The sequence below is a fragment of the Ornithodoros turicata genome, chromosome 6 (assembly GCF_037126465.1).
Source record: "Ornithodoros turicata isolate Travis chromosome 6, ASM3712646v1, whole genome shotgun sequence".
Classification (NCBI taxonomy): domain Eukaryota; kingdom Metazoa; phylum Arthropoda; class Arachnida; order Ixodida; family Argasidae; genus Ornithodoros; species Ornithodoros turicata.
The window spans coordinates 74,056,524-74,070,412 of NC_088206.1; the positions used below are offsets into that span (position 1 = coordinate 74,056,524).

General features: G+C 46.2%; 3 protein-coding genes across 8 annotated transcripts; 2 read left to right on the plus strand and 1 right to left on the minus strand.

Annotated features, from left to right (window-relative positions):
* Window positions 1-37: 37 nt before the first annotated feature.
* Window positions 38-4,388, plus strand: LOC135397396 (transmembrane protein 209-like). 4 transcript variants are annotated; one of them, XM_064628979.1, is made up of 18 exons: window positions 38-119; window positions 183-345; window positions 400-452; window positions 511-642; window positions 702-813; window positions 869-941; window positions 990-1,059; window positions 1,120-1,200; window positions 1,261-1,385; window positions 1,451-1,513; window positions 1,565-1,661; window positions 1,717-1,842; window positions 1,894-1,991; window positions 2,046-2,160; window positions 2,211-2,299; window positions 2,353-2,426; window positions 2,490-2,568; window positions 4,189-4,388. In XM_064628979.1, exons 2-17 carry the CDS (start codon window positions 215-217, stop codon window positions 2,539-2,541), a joined length of 1,491 nt encoding a protein of 496 aa, XP_064485049.1. In that variant the 5' UTR covers window positions 38-119; window positions 183-214; the 3' UTR covers window positions 2,542-2,568; window positions 4,189-4,388. The 4 variants fall into 4 exon arrangements, with proteins under 4 accessions (XP_064485049.1, XP_064485048.1, XP_064485047.1 ...); XM_064628978.1 differs by having other exon boundaries at window positions 72-125; XM_064628977.1 differs by having other exon boundaries at window positions 82-345.
* On the minus strand, window positions 4,260-8,248 carry LOC135397395 (zinc finger protein ubi-d4 A-like). 2 transcript variants are annotated; one of them, XM_064628975.1, is made up of 10 exons: window positions 8,038-8,240; window positions 7,501-7,787; window positions 6,877-7,112; window positions 6,752-6,818; window positions 6,151-6,474; window positions 5,863-6,090; window positions 5,690-5,802; window positions 5,548-5,629; window positions 5,366-5,493; window positions 4,260-4,493 (listed from the first exon to the last, which is right to left on the minus strand). In XM_064628975.1, exons 1-9 carry the CDS (start codon window positions 8,184-8,186, stop codon window positions 5,420-5,422), a joined length of 1,560 nt encoding a protein of 519 aa, XP_064485045.1. In that variant the 5' UTR covers window positions 8,187-8,240; the 3' UTR covers window positions 4,260-4,493; window positions 5,366-5,419. The 2 variants fall into 2 exon arrangements, with proteins under 2 accessions (XP_064485045.1, XP_064485044.1); XM_064628974.1 differs by having other exon boundaries at window positions 5,863-6,474; window positions 8,038-8,248.
* LOC135397392 (general transcription and DNA repair factor IIH helicase subunit XPD-like) lies at window positions 8,122-13,886 on the plus strand. 2 transcript variants are annotated; one of them, XM_064628972.1, is made up of 22 exons: window positions 8,123-8,360; window positions 8,568-8,667; window positions 8,718-8,795; window positions 8,844-8,906; window positions 8,986-9,099; window positions 9,151-9,249; window positions 9,301-9,348; window positions 9,607-9,669; window positions 9,735-9,858; window positions 9,915-10,011; window positions 10,334-10,443; window positions 10,501-10,524; window positions 10,575-10,717; window positions 10,769-10,913; window positions 10,971-11,104; window positions 11,160-11,261; window positions 11,309-11,587; window positions 11,637-11,709; window positions 12,423-12,493; window positions 13,309-13,452; window positions 13,513-13,656; window positions 13,713-13,886. In XM_064628972.1, the coding sequence occupies exons 1-22, from the start codon at window positions 8,356-8,358 to the stop codon at window positions 13,803-13,805; spliced, it is 2,253 nt and encodes a 750-aa protein (XP_064485042.1). In that variant the 5' UTR covers window positions 8,123-8,355; the 3' UTR covers window positions 13,806-13,886. The 2 variants fall into 2 exon arrangements, with proteins under 2 accessions (XP_064485041.1, XP_064485042.1); XM_064628971.1 differs by having other exon boundaries at window positions 8,122-8,360; window positions 9,151-9,348.
* The last annotated feature ends 3 nt before the right edge of the window (window positions 13,887-13,889 follow it).

Here is a 13,889-nt window from a genome sequence, read left to right on the forward strand (position 1 = left end):
ATCCGCTCCCCTAGCGGGAGGACTGGCCAAATAGCCAAAATAGCTCCGTGCAAATAGCCAACAACATCATCATCATCATCGCAAGCCAATAGGAGCCAATGACACTCGCGGACAGCGTGGTGTGTGTGGTGGTTCAAATCAAATGTTCAAATTTCGTCTTGTACTTATCACATTTTTTTTAGTGAACACCTGTATCGAATAGTGAAAAGGCAGCATGCAAGAAACATCGGGAAGTAACTCTTTCCTGGCTATTTTAAAGCGAAAAGCTCGCATTGAACAGTCCAAATGGGCTCTGCCATGGGCTTTTCTGAACTTGGTCTTGGCCCTCATCGTCTACATAGACATGTGTGTTACATTCGCCCTCTTGATCTGTTGATGTGACTGCATTTTAATTTTCAGTGACCAGGGCTCGATCGCGAGCTACTTCGGGAGCAGCCTTTTGTGGTACATTGGTGAGGATTGTTGAGGATTGTTCTTTATTGTAGTACACACATGGATCTTTTCAAACAGAATGCTCTTTGGGAGCGGTATTCCTGATAAACAGCATCGTTGATGTGTTTCGTTACCTGTGGTCGCACGTCTACGAGGCACCCATAGATGTGGACGAGAGACAGAAGCAGCTTTTTCGGATCGACGATTCCGGTAATTTTGAGTGAAAACTACAATGAGCAGACAGCGTAATCATATTTGGGTGACGACAGACGTGGGTTTTCGAAAGAAGTCACCGCCTGCTGCTGTTGTACAGACGTCGACGCCGGTGAAATGTTCCCCTGGCGAGTCCTTCGTTCTTCAATCTAGCTGGGCTTCTACCAGGTGACCTCTACCTGTTCCTTTTGGCTCTAGGGGGCCTGTAGCTGTTTCTTTTCAGCTTCGGTTCCGATCCAAACGTGAGCTTAAGCAGCAGTTCGTGGATGTTTCGCCATAGTAGCCCTCAGCATCAAGTGAGCTTTACTTTTTATATTTTCTCCATTTTAATTTCACCTTTTCAGGCGAGTGGTTTTTCGTCTCCAGCTTCGGGAGGCAGCCTTCGGAAGCTCTGCCGTCCGAGTGCTTCTTTCTGTAAGTTTTCCTCTCATACTGCGAGGGAAGAAACTAATTTTATGAGCTCCCTATGTGTAGTTGAGTGGAACATAAGTGACCTCCAGAGTCTCGACCGGTACATGAAAGAATGCAGCCAGCTGGAACAGACTTCCCAACTGAGTAAGGCTGTCATGTGGTGTCCAAATGTGGTCCAAATAAGGAATGCACGTTGTTGCACAGTGACATCCGGTGAAAGCCTCCTCTCGGAAACATCCGGTTCAATGTCAGTGTATCAGTTGTCAACCCGTTCCCCACAAGCAGCCCCACAGACAGATGATCCTGAGGCAACCTATTCAGGGGATGGGGTCAGTTTCTTTTTGCGTTTGTCCCTCAAAAAGCATCGATTAAAAAAGTTGTTCTCTGTTTTCAGGTATGGTCCAAATGGGGGATCCAGGAAAGACAGCTCAATCAATGGGTGGAGAACTTGAGAAAGGTTAGGCTACCGTTTGATTTGAAAACAAGCGTGACAGTTGTTTCCCAACAGTGGGTGAGCCAAACAATCCTGGTGAAGCTTTCGTCAGAAATTGATTCCATAAACAACACGTTGAAGAGGCTGGGATCATCCGACCTCCAGATAGGAGGTGAGGTGCTTCTTCTGTACGTTGTATTGTAACGTATACGTATATTGTTCAACAGAAGCGAGTCAGTCGACGTTACGTCAGGTCTCTCTGACCAAGAGCCAACACCTGCCCACCTTGAGCGCATTATTGCCCTACCTGGATCTCAATGCAAACCAGGAATATCTTGTACAGAGGATCAAAGGTATTCTTTCTCCTCATTAAAGATATTCCCGAGTCTGACAACTATGCGTAGAACTAGCACGAGGAGGATGCATGAGTGACTTTCGCTGGAGCAGCGGCAGTCGGTACAAGGGCAAGGCGTGGGGAGACTATTTACCCACAGATTGTGCGGTATGTATTCACTCCTATTTACTTATTGGATGGGCCATCTAATTGGAGATGCAGCTAGTGCTCCACATCCTGTGCACCTACCTGGATTCCCGGCTGCCACCGGACCCGAGGTATCCGGACGGGAAGACGTTCACTTCGCAGTTCTTCAGCAAGACCCCCGATAAACCTGGTAAGAAGAGATCTTTGAGAAGGCCGCTTCTAAATCCCACTTGTTATCAGCTGTAGGCAGCCTCTGCATCCACCAATCTGCCATTTGTCCGCCGCATTACAGCGTGGTCATAGCGGAGCATATCTGGGATCTGCCCAAGGTACCTTCCATTCCCCTTATCATCTGACGAGTGCAAATTGTCTTTTGCTGCAGGGTCGCAACAATCTCTTCTACGCTATACTTCTCTTCTTGCATTACATCAAGACAAAGAAGGCTGGCATGCTAGGGTAAATGTGAAACGCCTCCATAGAATGGACAATATTCGACGGAATGTTGTCTCAATATTGCAGGAGGGTCAACCTAGGCCTTTCAGGTGTCAACATTCTATGGGTCATCGACTAGAACATCCGCTACATTTCTTTTTTTCCTGTAAGTACCATTTTTCGTGAAATACAGCGTAATATGGCACCATTTGTACGAGTGTGTGGAGAAGGGGCATGATCTGGCTGTCCATTTCCCATTTCTTACCCTCCTATAGCGGATCAATAAATTGCAATACAGTCCTAAAGTTTCTTTGACAGGTACATACTGGTATGTACAAGGTTAGCCTAGCAAACGTTACACATTTCGATCGCATCGTAAAAATATAAGACGGGCTTTAGCTTACCCCAAACTTTGAAGACTGCTAGCCATTTGTCTCAAGTTTTATTGCAATTTTTTGTAAGCAGAATGCTAATGTAGAAAGAAAATTAAAGATGGAGCAAAAACTCGCCCCATGCATTTTCAATGGCCTATCTAACACAACCACCACCATTTTTCTTGTGTCCGCTTCACATCACGTCACACAGGCGGCGCTGCCTACAACGATGTGACATGCCCATTCTGACGTTCTTCTGTACGGTGGTGCCACCTGTGTGTGGTGAAATTAAAATGAGGCGCACACAGGAGAAAATGGCGGCTTTTGCAGAACCATAGAGCTCACGAAAAATTGCAACAAAACTAGAGAGAAATGGCTACCAGTTTGCGCAGTTTGGGGTTGGCTAAACCCCGTCTCCAAATGTGTCACGTTTGCTAGACTAACCCTGTAGATGTCATTGCAACTAGAACACTATAAAGGGGATAATTCGACTTATCCCCTTATTGCGTACGGAGGAGGGGTGGTCATTAGCTCGCAGAAAGTCAACCCTAGTAATTTTTCATTATGTACGCTCACTGTACTAATGGTAGTGTATTTGATGATACATAGCACCGACCGGTAAACTACGAATGAGGGCAGAAAAATTTTGCGGACAATGCTTTCACGTTTCTCCCATAGGTAAATCCCCCGTTAACTAACGCGAGATTATGCGGAATAGAGTAGCAGGGTGCAAGCTAGCTAGACGTCCAAGTAAACCAACGTGGATGGCAAGAGGCATTCACGTAACTCACTCCAGCGGACAACGATGTAGCATGGCACAAGCCTTGGGAGTGAAGCCATGGGTCGCCTCATCATATCCAGGACATGACCCTCCTTCTAAGCATTGTCAAGGGATGATATGGCGTAGAAAACAAACAACTGTCTTCTAGCAAGTGAGAGAGACAACATGGCGTGTGTTGTCCCCAGATGCAGATTAGGGACATTCTTTGTGGACTGCTACAAATAAGCCCACAACAGTGTTACGCACTCAAGTTTATCACTTTCAGTATGCCCAGTGAGTGACCTGTGGACATCCAGACGTTCAAGTGAACTTTGCTTCAAGCTGTACAATAACAGTAGCCTATTTTCTCATTGATAGCGAAAGGGGTTCTGAAACTGTTTCCAAACTCCCTGTGTCTCCCGCGTTATGGATCTACTGCAATCCAAAGGTCGCATGCTGTCTCATGTTTGAGAAAGGAAGCGTCTGTTGCGACGTAAGCAGTTGTAAAGAGAACCGGTTTCAGCACTGTGACCCTTGGCAACTTTGGCAATGTAGAGGATAGGTGTTTCCAGATTCTTCTTGGACCCAGAATTATGCTTTTGGATTTGCCTACAACGGAGAGGCAATCTGCCTTATTGTGTCAATTTTGCAGGCATGCCAAGACTCCAGTGTGGCCATCCAGAAGATCATTTCTCATCAGTTGCCACGTGAATCCAACCAAAGTTTCCTTCTACCGACATTTTATTTCGCAACGAGACACACTATTTTTATGGTCTTTGGTGTTCCACATATCGTTGGTAGTTGAAACACATTCCGTCTTAGCTTCGTTTAATAAAAGATAATCTCGAATCACTTATGATGCACAACTATGATTCCACGACACAACAATTATTTACGTTTTGTGGTTCCTGCCGTAAAATAGCGTTATCTCAAACGCCCTTCTCCACGATGTGCCATCTGGAAAGATAAAAAAGACATTACATGGACGCAGTGTGGGCTACACTTGGCCCCAATACTGATACGTTTCAATCTCTTATATCATCTCTGTCTTCCCACCCTTTATAGGTCTGTTTCGCAATTCTTCCATTGCAATTGTAATACTGTATACTCGGCATTACATTGTCCCTGCCTGTTACGTTAGGCCATGCCAATAAAGGTAAAAACCACTCACAATTGGAATGACATCACTAGCATTAATATCAGTTTCGTACCCGCTACTTTGCCTCCACTGTTCACCTTCATATATATATTGTTATATCGCTACATGGTCAAACCTCATTATACGCAAACGTTGCAGGAACTGCAAAGCCTGCTTACAATGTCCGGGATATAATGACAGCCATATCGAACGAAATCAAAACCTGGTATGGTCACTCCAAACTTGTTTATTTGAAATGCTCATCCTGTGACACTGTTGGGTGCGCCAACAAAAAGTCTGCGTGTTAAGCGCTTGAGGGGCTTAATTCTCCGCACCTTTTCCATCATCCTCCGCGTCATCATAATCCCTCTTGGACAATGTTCGGTGTGCTTAACCCGGCTACGATATCCGCATCAGTCAGATCGGGTGCCACAACAACGGCATCATCGGCCGATACAAAATCATCAACCGTAACGTCGAAGCGTATCCAAACACCTGGCTGAAGTTTCTCCCGCATTCCTATATTTCTTTTTGTGTCGGAAGGAAGGTGGCATTTGGGCACCAAGCTGAGACAGAGTCTGTTGTGACCAACCAAACTGATATACAACTTTGCACTAACCCATAATGTTGGCCAATTTGGGAAGGAGGCTATTACCATATATCGATGTTGGTAGTAAGTAGGGAGGCTTACCAGGCATGCTCGCAAGGGCAACCTAAGGACCTTCTACATCGAGGCGAAGAATGCCTACGGGGATGATCCAGATCCCCGTTGGCTTCCTTGGCCATACTCCTCGATGCACAGGTGGCAGCTCCACAGCCCTGGTAATAGAGAGAGGGAAATAAAAACTCTCATGGAGGGGAAACTGATCTCACCTTCGGGTGGCTCTGAAAGTGGCGGTGTCAGACAATACATGTGGTAACCTCTGTCACAGTCGTCGCAAAAGAGGAGCTGGTCCTGGTGTAGATAAGGGAGTGTCAAGCATTTGGTGTGTCAAACAGTGTCAAACAAACTCACATCATTGTCTGAGGTCCCACACAGGCCGCAGGACTTGCACTCAATGCACTGCCAACGGTACTTCTTAACTGAGAGAGTCATGTTAGGAGTGAACTGCAGGCACGACGGATGAGCTGGGAAGAAAAAGATTCATTAGATGCAGTATGCCCATTACCCGAGCGACCTGAGCTTACCCGAGCGACCGCAATCAGAACAGGACACCAACTCTTCCGGCTGACGGGTCTTTTTATTTTCTCCATTATCCCCCAAGCAGAAGTCGCAATACGGGCTGGGGTTAGCCAGGGGTTTCCCACTGGCGCTCCTGCCCTGAGTGTCAATGATACCTTTTGGCTGCTCCCCCACTTGGGGAGGACCCCCCTGAGCAAGGGGGGGCATGCCGGGCATTGGCTTGGCTACCCCCTCTGGAAAAATAGTTACGGTTAGCCCACGATTAGGAGCGAGACTAAAAATAGAGGTCTCACCACCCTGTGGAGTCTTGAGAAAGGATAAAAAATTATCCTGAAACTTTCGCAGTCCTGCTAGGGGGCTGTCCCCCGACGGCCCTCCCCTGGGTGCTCCAAAAGCCACCCCTTCAGGTACACCTCCACTGTCCTCACTGGCAGGCATTGCCTGCTGAAGTGGAGGAGGGGCGGCGGGTGGGACGCTTGGAGGTGTGGCCGATCGATTGTTGTTGTTGTTGTTGCTGCTGCTGCTATTTGCATGGTGAGTGTCGTTACTTCCCCCGATGTGGCTGTGGGCATAGTGGTAGGACAAGCCTGGTCGGGTTTTGTAGCGTACCCCGCAAACTGCGATGCAAAAAGAAAGCACTCGGTCAAAAGTGGTTTTAATCGTTTGGGGGGAAATTGAAAGAAAAGTGCTCGTCACGTGATTCCGTTTGTATTGGTAGCTAAACTTTGTTTGCTCGGATTGAACCGAAAGTGATTTTACCCTAAAACATGGGGCTCAAGTTATGACCTAATGGAGCCTCGACAGCCACCACAAAGATAACGGGTAAAGCACTCACAATAGTGGAGAGAGGGAAACTGGGGAGCTCAGCCTCTAGGAGACAACAAAGATCCTTACTCTCACAACTGTAAGGTTTCTCAGCATCTGTGTACTCAATTCGTGTCCTTTTTTTCTGGCCAGAGTTCTGAAGGGGGAAGAGCAGCCTCAATAATTGTCCAAACACAATTTTCCACTCGTCCTACTTTTGCTTTTTTCTTCTTTTTCCGACTGTAAGATTCGTCATAGTCTTCAGTGTCCGTTTCTGGATCCTCTTGGAAGTCCGGAACTGCTTGGACCTGAGGCTCCATCAAGGACCCTCCATCTGTGTCCTCTAAGTCTCTGTACCAGGATTGATTGGAATCTTCCGGGGGAATTCCTCCCTTGTCTACAGAATCCTCCCCCGCAGCCGTGTTCTCGACGACGCTGATCTGATGCATATCTGCAACAGAGAGTACATCATCATCTACATAGTCACCCGTAGTTGTCACGATCCACCTAACAAAAAGTACTCTTGTCAGTTACAGTAGTTGAACTCTGTAGACCAAATGTGCGTGCAAATAGCCATTTCCAAACAAACGAATAGTTACACACCCGACATGCTGTAACCTCAAACGTTCTTTCTTCTTCGCATTATGCGTGGTACCCTGACGAGGCACCTTGGTGACAACCCATGCAGTCTTTAGCCATGCAGTCACATTAAATACGGGGGCTTCAGAAGTTGCTCACAGCAGTGGGGGACATTTCCTGTCAACGCCTTAGTGAACGTTTAGACCATAAAAATTTCTGCCTTGTGTGAGTTTGGGACAAAAGCCTATATGGTAGCTCACCCGCATCCCCGTAGTCCGGCTCCCTGAAACGTGCCCCGAGATAGCGGTCGTTCATGAGGTACTGCCTGCGTTTCTTTCGCCATCGACGGGCAGGATAGCTGTAGAGTTGGCCATCCCCTTGCCCAGGCATGCGTTGCCAATGGGGCATCCAGAGTGCACAGTCGCTCTGAGCCACTCCAGTCTGGGCATCCAAAAAGGGTAAACGAAGGCGCCGCTCTACAACCAGTCTCGTGTTGGCATTCGATGAACTCTCCATTGCATCTTTGTATGCTGGCTCGCATAGGAATCTACCAACAAGAGGCATTTTTAAAGGGCAGGAATAATTTTTCTTTGTCGTGTTCACAATTATACTAATAAGCACAAACATATACATGTTGAAAAAAGAAAAAGAAACGCAAAGAAGCTCGCCAGCTGCCATGTCCGAGTTGGATGTTAATACGTAGGCATAGAAATGCCTTGTAACGGAGCAAAATATCACGTTTCATAATCATATATTGGCTTACGGCATGAAAACTGACAACTGTTAGGTATACTTACGCTTTTAACCGATTTAATGCCGCCGAGTTGACTTTCAAAGGCGCTAACGCCGCCATGTTCCTTTCTTGGCGTCGTCTGTTGTCTGCACGTAGCGCAGCGCGCGTAGCGTCTGGCGTCGGTCTGTACCAGTACAATACCACCAATACCATACTACCATACAGCCTGCCAATGCGAATTGGTACTTCGTAACACTTGTCACAGTTCCGTTAACTTTATTTTACGAGCAACATAAATCCATGTTGCGATTCATGATCCAATGATCCAACACAATCCAATCATTTTCTGCTCTTTTCAAGCGCATACTTGTGATCGTACACAATGAAGTAAGTATAGAAAGTTTCATATCGAATAGGGGAATCTGAAATATCGCAATAGCTGACTTTTACACGTGCTTTCGTCACGTTTGCCACAATAGACAGCTCTGTTTATTTACGATGCTGGGGAAGAACCACAAACAACTTTCTCATTTGTAAATAAATTACAAAAGTGAAAGACGATGGCTTCACAAGATGTGATTTATAATTTTGCAGGATAGAAGTGGACGGGATCCAGGTGTACTTTCCGTACGATTACATCTATCCCGAACAGTATTCGTACATGCTGCAACTGAAGCAATGTCTCGATGCAAAGGTGCGAAAATCATACGACATCGAGACAACATTAATTGCGTCAACATGCAGGGTCACGGGGTGCTGGAAATGCCATCCGGTACAGGGAAGACAACCACCTTGCTATCACTGATCGTAGCATATATCAAGGTATGTCATAGGTATGTAAAGATCCGTGTCAAGCACAATCTTGCACAGGCATTTCCAAACCATCTTTGCAAGTTGATCTACTGCTCCCGGACCTTGCCGGAAATAGAAAAGGTTGGTGGTCCGCTTTTTATTCCAGTTTTCAATTTTTTTACTCCAGTTCCAGTTTTTATTCACTGTTTCAAGATTTCAGGTGGTCGAGGAATTACGTCGCCTGTTGAACTTTTACCAGGACGAAACTGGCCAAGACCCGAACATCTTGGGGTTATGCCTGACTTCTCGGAAAAACCTGTGCATCCACCCGGAGGTAACTTGCCTTCAAAGCCATTCTGATAATGTAACTCTCCAATAATTTTAGGTGAGCAAGGAAAGGGATGGGAAAGTGGTGGATGGGAGATGCTACAGTCTGACTGCATCTTACAGACGCACTTCTCAGAACTGTTGCGAGTTCTTTGAGGTAGAAAAGCTCTTATTAAATGGGACGTTTCCTAATAGACATTTTCTGCAGAACTACGACGGCAATCAAGTCGTGCTACCTTCTGGAGTCTACAGCATTGTACGTAATCTTTTGCCACACACATTGGAGTTGCACACGCATCTGTGGTCCCAGTTTCCATGGGATAGTTTGTGAAAATGTTCTACAGAAACCTTCTCGATTAATCACTAAACTTCCCCTGTTACTGCAGGCTAAAAATAGGTGGGGATGAAAACGCACCTCATATATCTTGTACACTCAATTATCCTCCCAATGTTTAGTGACACCTTTGTTACCTGCCAAAATGGAGGAACTCAACAGCTTACCAATTTCTTGCAGGATGATTTGAAAGAATATGGTAGAAACCACTTGTACTGTCCGTACTTTGTGGCCAGACAAGCGGTAAGTTGCAATATTAACGTGCGTAGTACCCTTAGTACCTCCGAGGTTCTTCCAAAAAACACCAGGTGCGGTACGCAAACGTCATCGTCTACAGCTACCACTACCTACTGGACCCCAAGATAGCCGACCTTGTGTCCAAAGAGATGGCCAAGAATTCGGTCGTAATTTTTGACGAAGCGCATAACATCGGTAAATTGTGAACCTTTATAAAAACTGCACTTTTGACCAGGCTCATGTACTCGCAGATAATGTCTGCATCGAGTCCATGAGTGTCAAGATATCGAGAAAAAACATTGACACAGGATCGCAGAACATTGCCCACCTACAGAGCACAATTCAAGAGTGAGCGTTTCCTACTATGATAAGATGATATAATTGCAATGCTCGACTATCCTTGCCTGTTGAGTACTTGATGGGAAAGTACTAGACAAAAATACTTACAGTACGGTACAAAGTACACTTAAAGTAAAGTACAAGTACTCAGAAATGTACTTGCCATAGTACTTGGTACTTGAATCCATCACTGACTAGAGCACAATGCGATGCTGCTGCTTACATTGACCGAACTGAATCATTAAGAAAATTTGCCCATTAATTGTACTCTGCAAAGTGGCAGCAAAAAGTGTGAAAAAAAAACCAACACAAAACTTAGCGTACTTAACAGATTGAGAGAGAAAGATGAAGAGAAGCTGAAAGAGGAATATCAGCGTTTGGTCGAGGGACTCAGAGAGGCAAACATTGCCCGAGAAGCTGATGTCGTTCTTGCAAATCCTGGTGAGATTCCATTGACCTTTGCAGAAACAGTCATTCAACCATTTTATCGCTTTATAGTGTTGCCGGATCAAGTTTTACAAGGTACACATAATGCATTAAACTACTTTGTGGGTAATGTGTGAGGAATGCAGAGGCAGTGCCTGGCAACATTCGCACGGCGGAACACTTTGTGGCTTTTGTGCACCGCCTGCTGGAGTATGTCAAGATGAGGCTAAGAGTCCAACATGTCGTTCAGGAAAGTCCAGCTGCCTTTCTGCGTGACATCTTGCAGAAGGTATTCTTCCCCAGAATGTAATAATGTTGCTCACACAGCCCATTGTTGCAGGTGTGCATCGAGCGCAAACCCCTGCGTTTCTGTTCGGAGCGGCTGCGTTCTTTACTGCGCACGTTGCAAGTCGTGGATCCCACAAACTATGCGCAGCTTATGAAACTCTGCAACTTTGCTACCCTGGTCAGCACATATACAAAAGGTTGGAGCACATATACTGTTCCTCAGGAGCCCACCATAATCCAAAATCTTTTCCTAGGTTTCACCCTCATCATTGAACCGTACGACGAGAAATCGGTGCCAAATCCGGTCCTTCACTTTTCTTGCATGGATGCCTCGATAGCGGTTAAGCCAGTCTTTGAGCGTTTTCAATCCGTCATCATTACATCGGGGGTTAGTTCCTGAACACACACATTCCCGGCAGTTTAATCGTGCCAGTTTCCTTCAGACATTATCTCCGTTGGACATGTATCCCAAGATATTGGATTTCCGACCAGTAGTGACTGCCTCCTTTACCATTACACTGGCACGGCCCAGCATATGCCCAATGGTATGGTATGGTATGGTATGGTATGGAGAGTGACCTTCTGCCCTTAGATAGTGAGCAAGGGAAACGACCAAGTTGCCATGTCATCAAAGTTTGAGACACGCGATGACATAGCGGTGGTGCGCAACTATGGCACCTTGCTGGTTGAAGTGGCCAGTGCCGTTCCAGATGGTGTCGTCTGCTTCTTTACCTCATATATGTACCTGGAAGGTGTGGTCGCCTCCTGGTACGAACAAGGCGTTATCGACCAGATTCAGAGGCGGAAGCTGCTCTTCATAGAGACCCAGGATTCCCAGGAGACCTCATTGGCTCTTCTAAACTACATCAAGGTTGGCTCAACTATTTCACGTACCAGAGATTAAAGGGCTCATTTTTCAGGCATGCGAGAATGGACGGGGCGCCGTTTTGTTGTCTGTGGCACGAGGGAAGGTTTCCGAAGGTGTTGACTTTGGTAAGAAATTAGCTAAAATCTGGGGGGAAGAGAAGAACTTTCTCACTGCCGTCGGCTGAAGGTATGTACTGTTGGGGGATATGGCGAGCTAAAAGCGCTTGTCTGTACTTGGCCGTTGTGCCAATATATGCCAATATTGTGCCACCTGGATACTTGAGATGCAATAAACCCCTACAGTACAGCTTGTGACACGGTCGTCTGGAATCGGTAGTTCTGCAACCCATGTCTCCTTGGTTCCAATATTGTATTTAAAGAAAGGTGTTTATTACTCAAAATAAATCATCTCTCAACACCTGGAGATAAACGACAGGCGTGTCGCGAGCAGTACATAAATCGATTATCAAAGACTGGTTTCACGATAAAGGTGTCACAATCCAGAGACATACTCTAGTCTCCCCTCACAATATTGGTTATTAAAGAAATAACCCGAGTTGGGATGGAGAACCAGTCTACCTCAAACTTGTGGTCAACTACAGAAGCCTTTGGCCAGGTCTCAACTTGGACAATTTTACTCGTACACAAATGGAAATGTTACGAGATGCCCACACTCTCTCCTGTTGCGAATATAACTCGTTAAAATTAAGTGCCTTCCCCAGATGCGCTGCTTCATTTCTAGAAAGATAGTGATAACCCCCGAGTAGGTTTTGGGGCACATAGAGGACAGAAAGACTGCTCATTTAATCTGCACTATACAAACTCGTGTTTTTCTGCAGATCATCACCTGGGACGTGCGGTGCTCATGTTTGGCATACCGTTTGTGTATACCCAAAGCAGGATACTCAGGGTAGGGTGCACACTTTTATGGTAACTTGAGTAGAGTATTTAAGCGTTAAATACTTTCGCGAGTAACTCGGTATCAAAGCTCAGTATTTAGTAATCCAACGAAGTACTTTTCAGTCACTCGTTCTTATTTTCCAAGTTGCTTCCAAGATACTTTTCTGCAGAGCACTGCCCGAAGGCACAGAGTCTTAGATGACCGGACTGCCAAAAACTCGGCCCGACAGTACAGACGCAAACCTGGAACGTAGCCCTTGATGCGGCGCAGGAAGGAATCTGGCGAGTTGGTACGAAGAAGCGCTCAAAAACACGAGGGCATGACCCCCAATAAGACAGAGTAGAGAATAGCGGGAAGTTTCATGCTTTGCTTTCAAAATGAATGGCTCAGAAAAGCTCAACCAGACTCTGGCCTGAGCCCTGCCCGCAGTCAAAAAGACCGCGTTTGGTCTCTTTGCAGTGCTCTACTTCGCTGTACATATGCTCGTCCCTCTTGGAAAGGGGTAGCATGTACCATTTTGACCTGTGCTGTGGGAAGAGAGGGCAAGTAATAACTCCTGATGAGGTTAAAGCGAGAATAAGGACGGTAAATTCTGTAGAGCATCTGTTCAGCATTGGGGGTGATGGGCGGGCCATTGAATAGTAATTTTGAAAAGCACTCGCTCCTGCGAGCTAATACATATTTTTGGTAATGCCAACTCGACGCTCTTCGTATTTCTTTGCTAGGGAATACCAACTGATATCAAAGTACCTTGAATACTCTGCTCAGTAACTTAAATACATTTTGTGAGCTTGGCGGCAGATTTATTTTGAAATTACTTTCAGGCTAGGCTCGAGTATCTACGCGACCAATATCAAATACGGGAGAATGATTTCCTGACGTTCGATGCCATGCGTCACGCCGCCCAGTGTGTGGGGAGGGCGCTGCGTGGGAAGACAGACTACGGCATTATGCTTTTTGCTGATAAGGTGATTAGTTTTGGAGGATCACCAGTGCATGTATCAGACTTAACGGTCCCTCCAACGCAGCGGTTCTCGCGCTTTGATAAGCGTTCTAAGCTTCCACGTTGGATCCAAGAGTACCTAAAGGATTCCTTGTGCAACCTCAGCATCGAGGAAGCCATGCAAGTGATGAGGCGCTTTTTACGACAGATGGCACAGCCTTTCACCAGGGTCTGTCTTTTTCACCAGGGGGTGTGGTTCCTTCTCTTACCTTCCTGTTGTTACAGGAAGACCAGCTGGGACTGTCACTCCTCACAGCGGAACAGCTGCAATCCCAAGAGATGAGACAAAAGATTGAGAGCAGAGTACAACTCCACTGACTGCTTTTTCCCTACATTGTACATAGTTGTAAATATCCTTCGCTCCTAACTTAAATAAAACCTTGCACCGAGCTGACACAATGT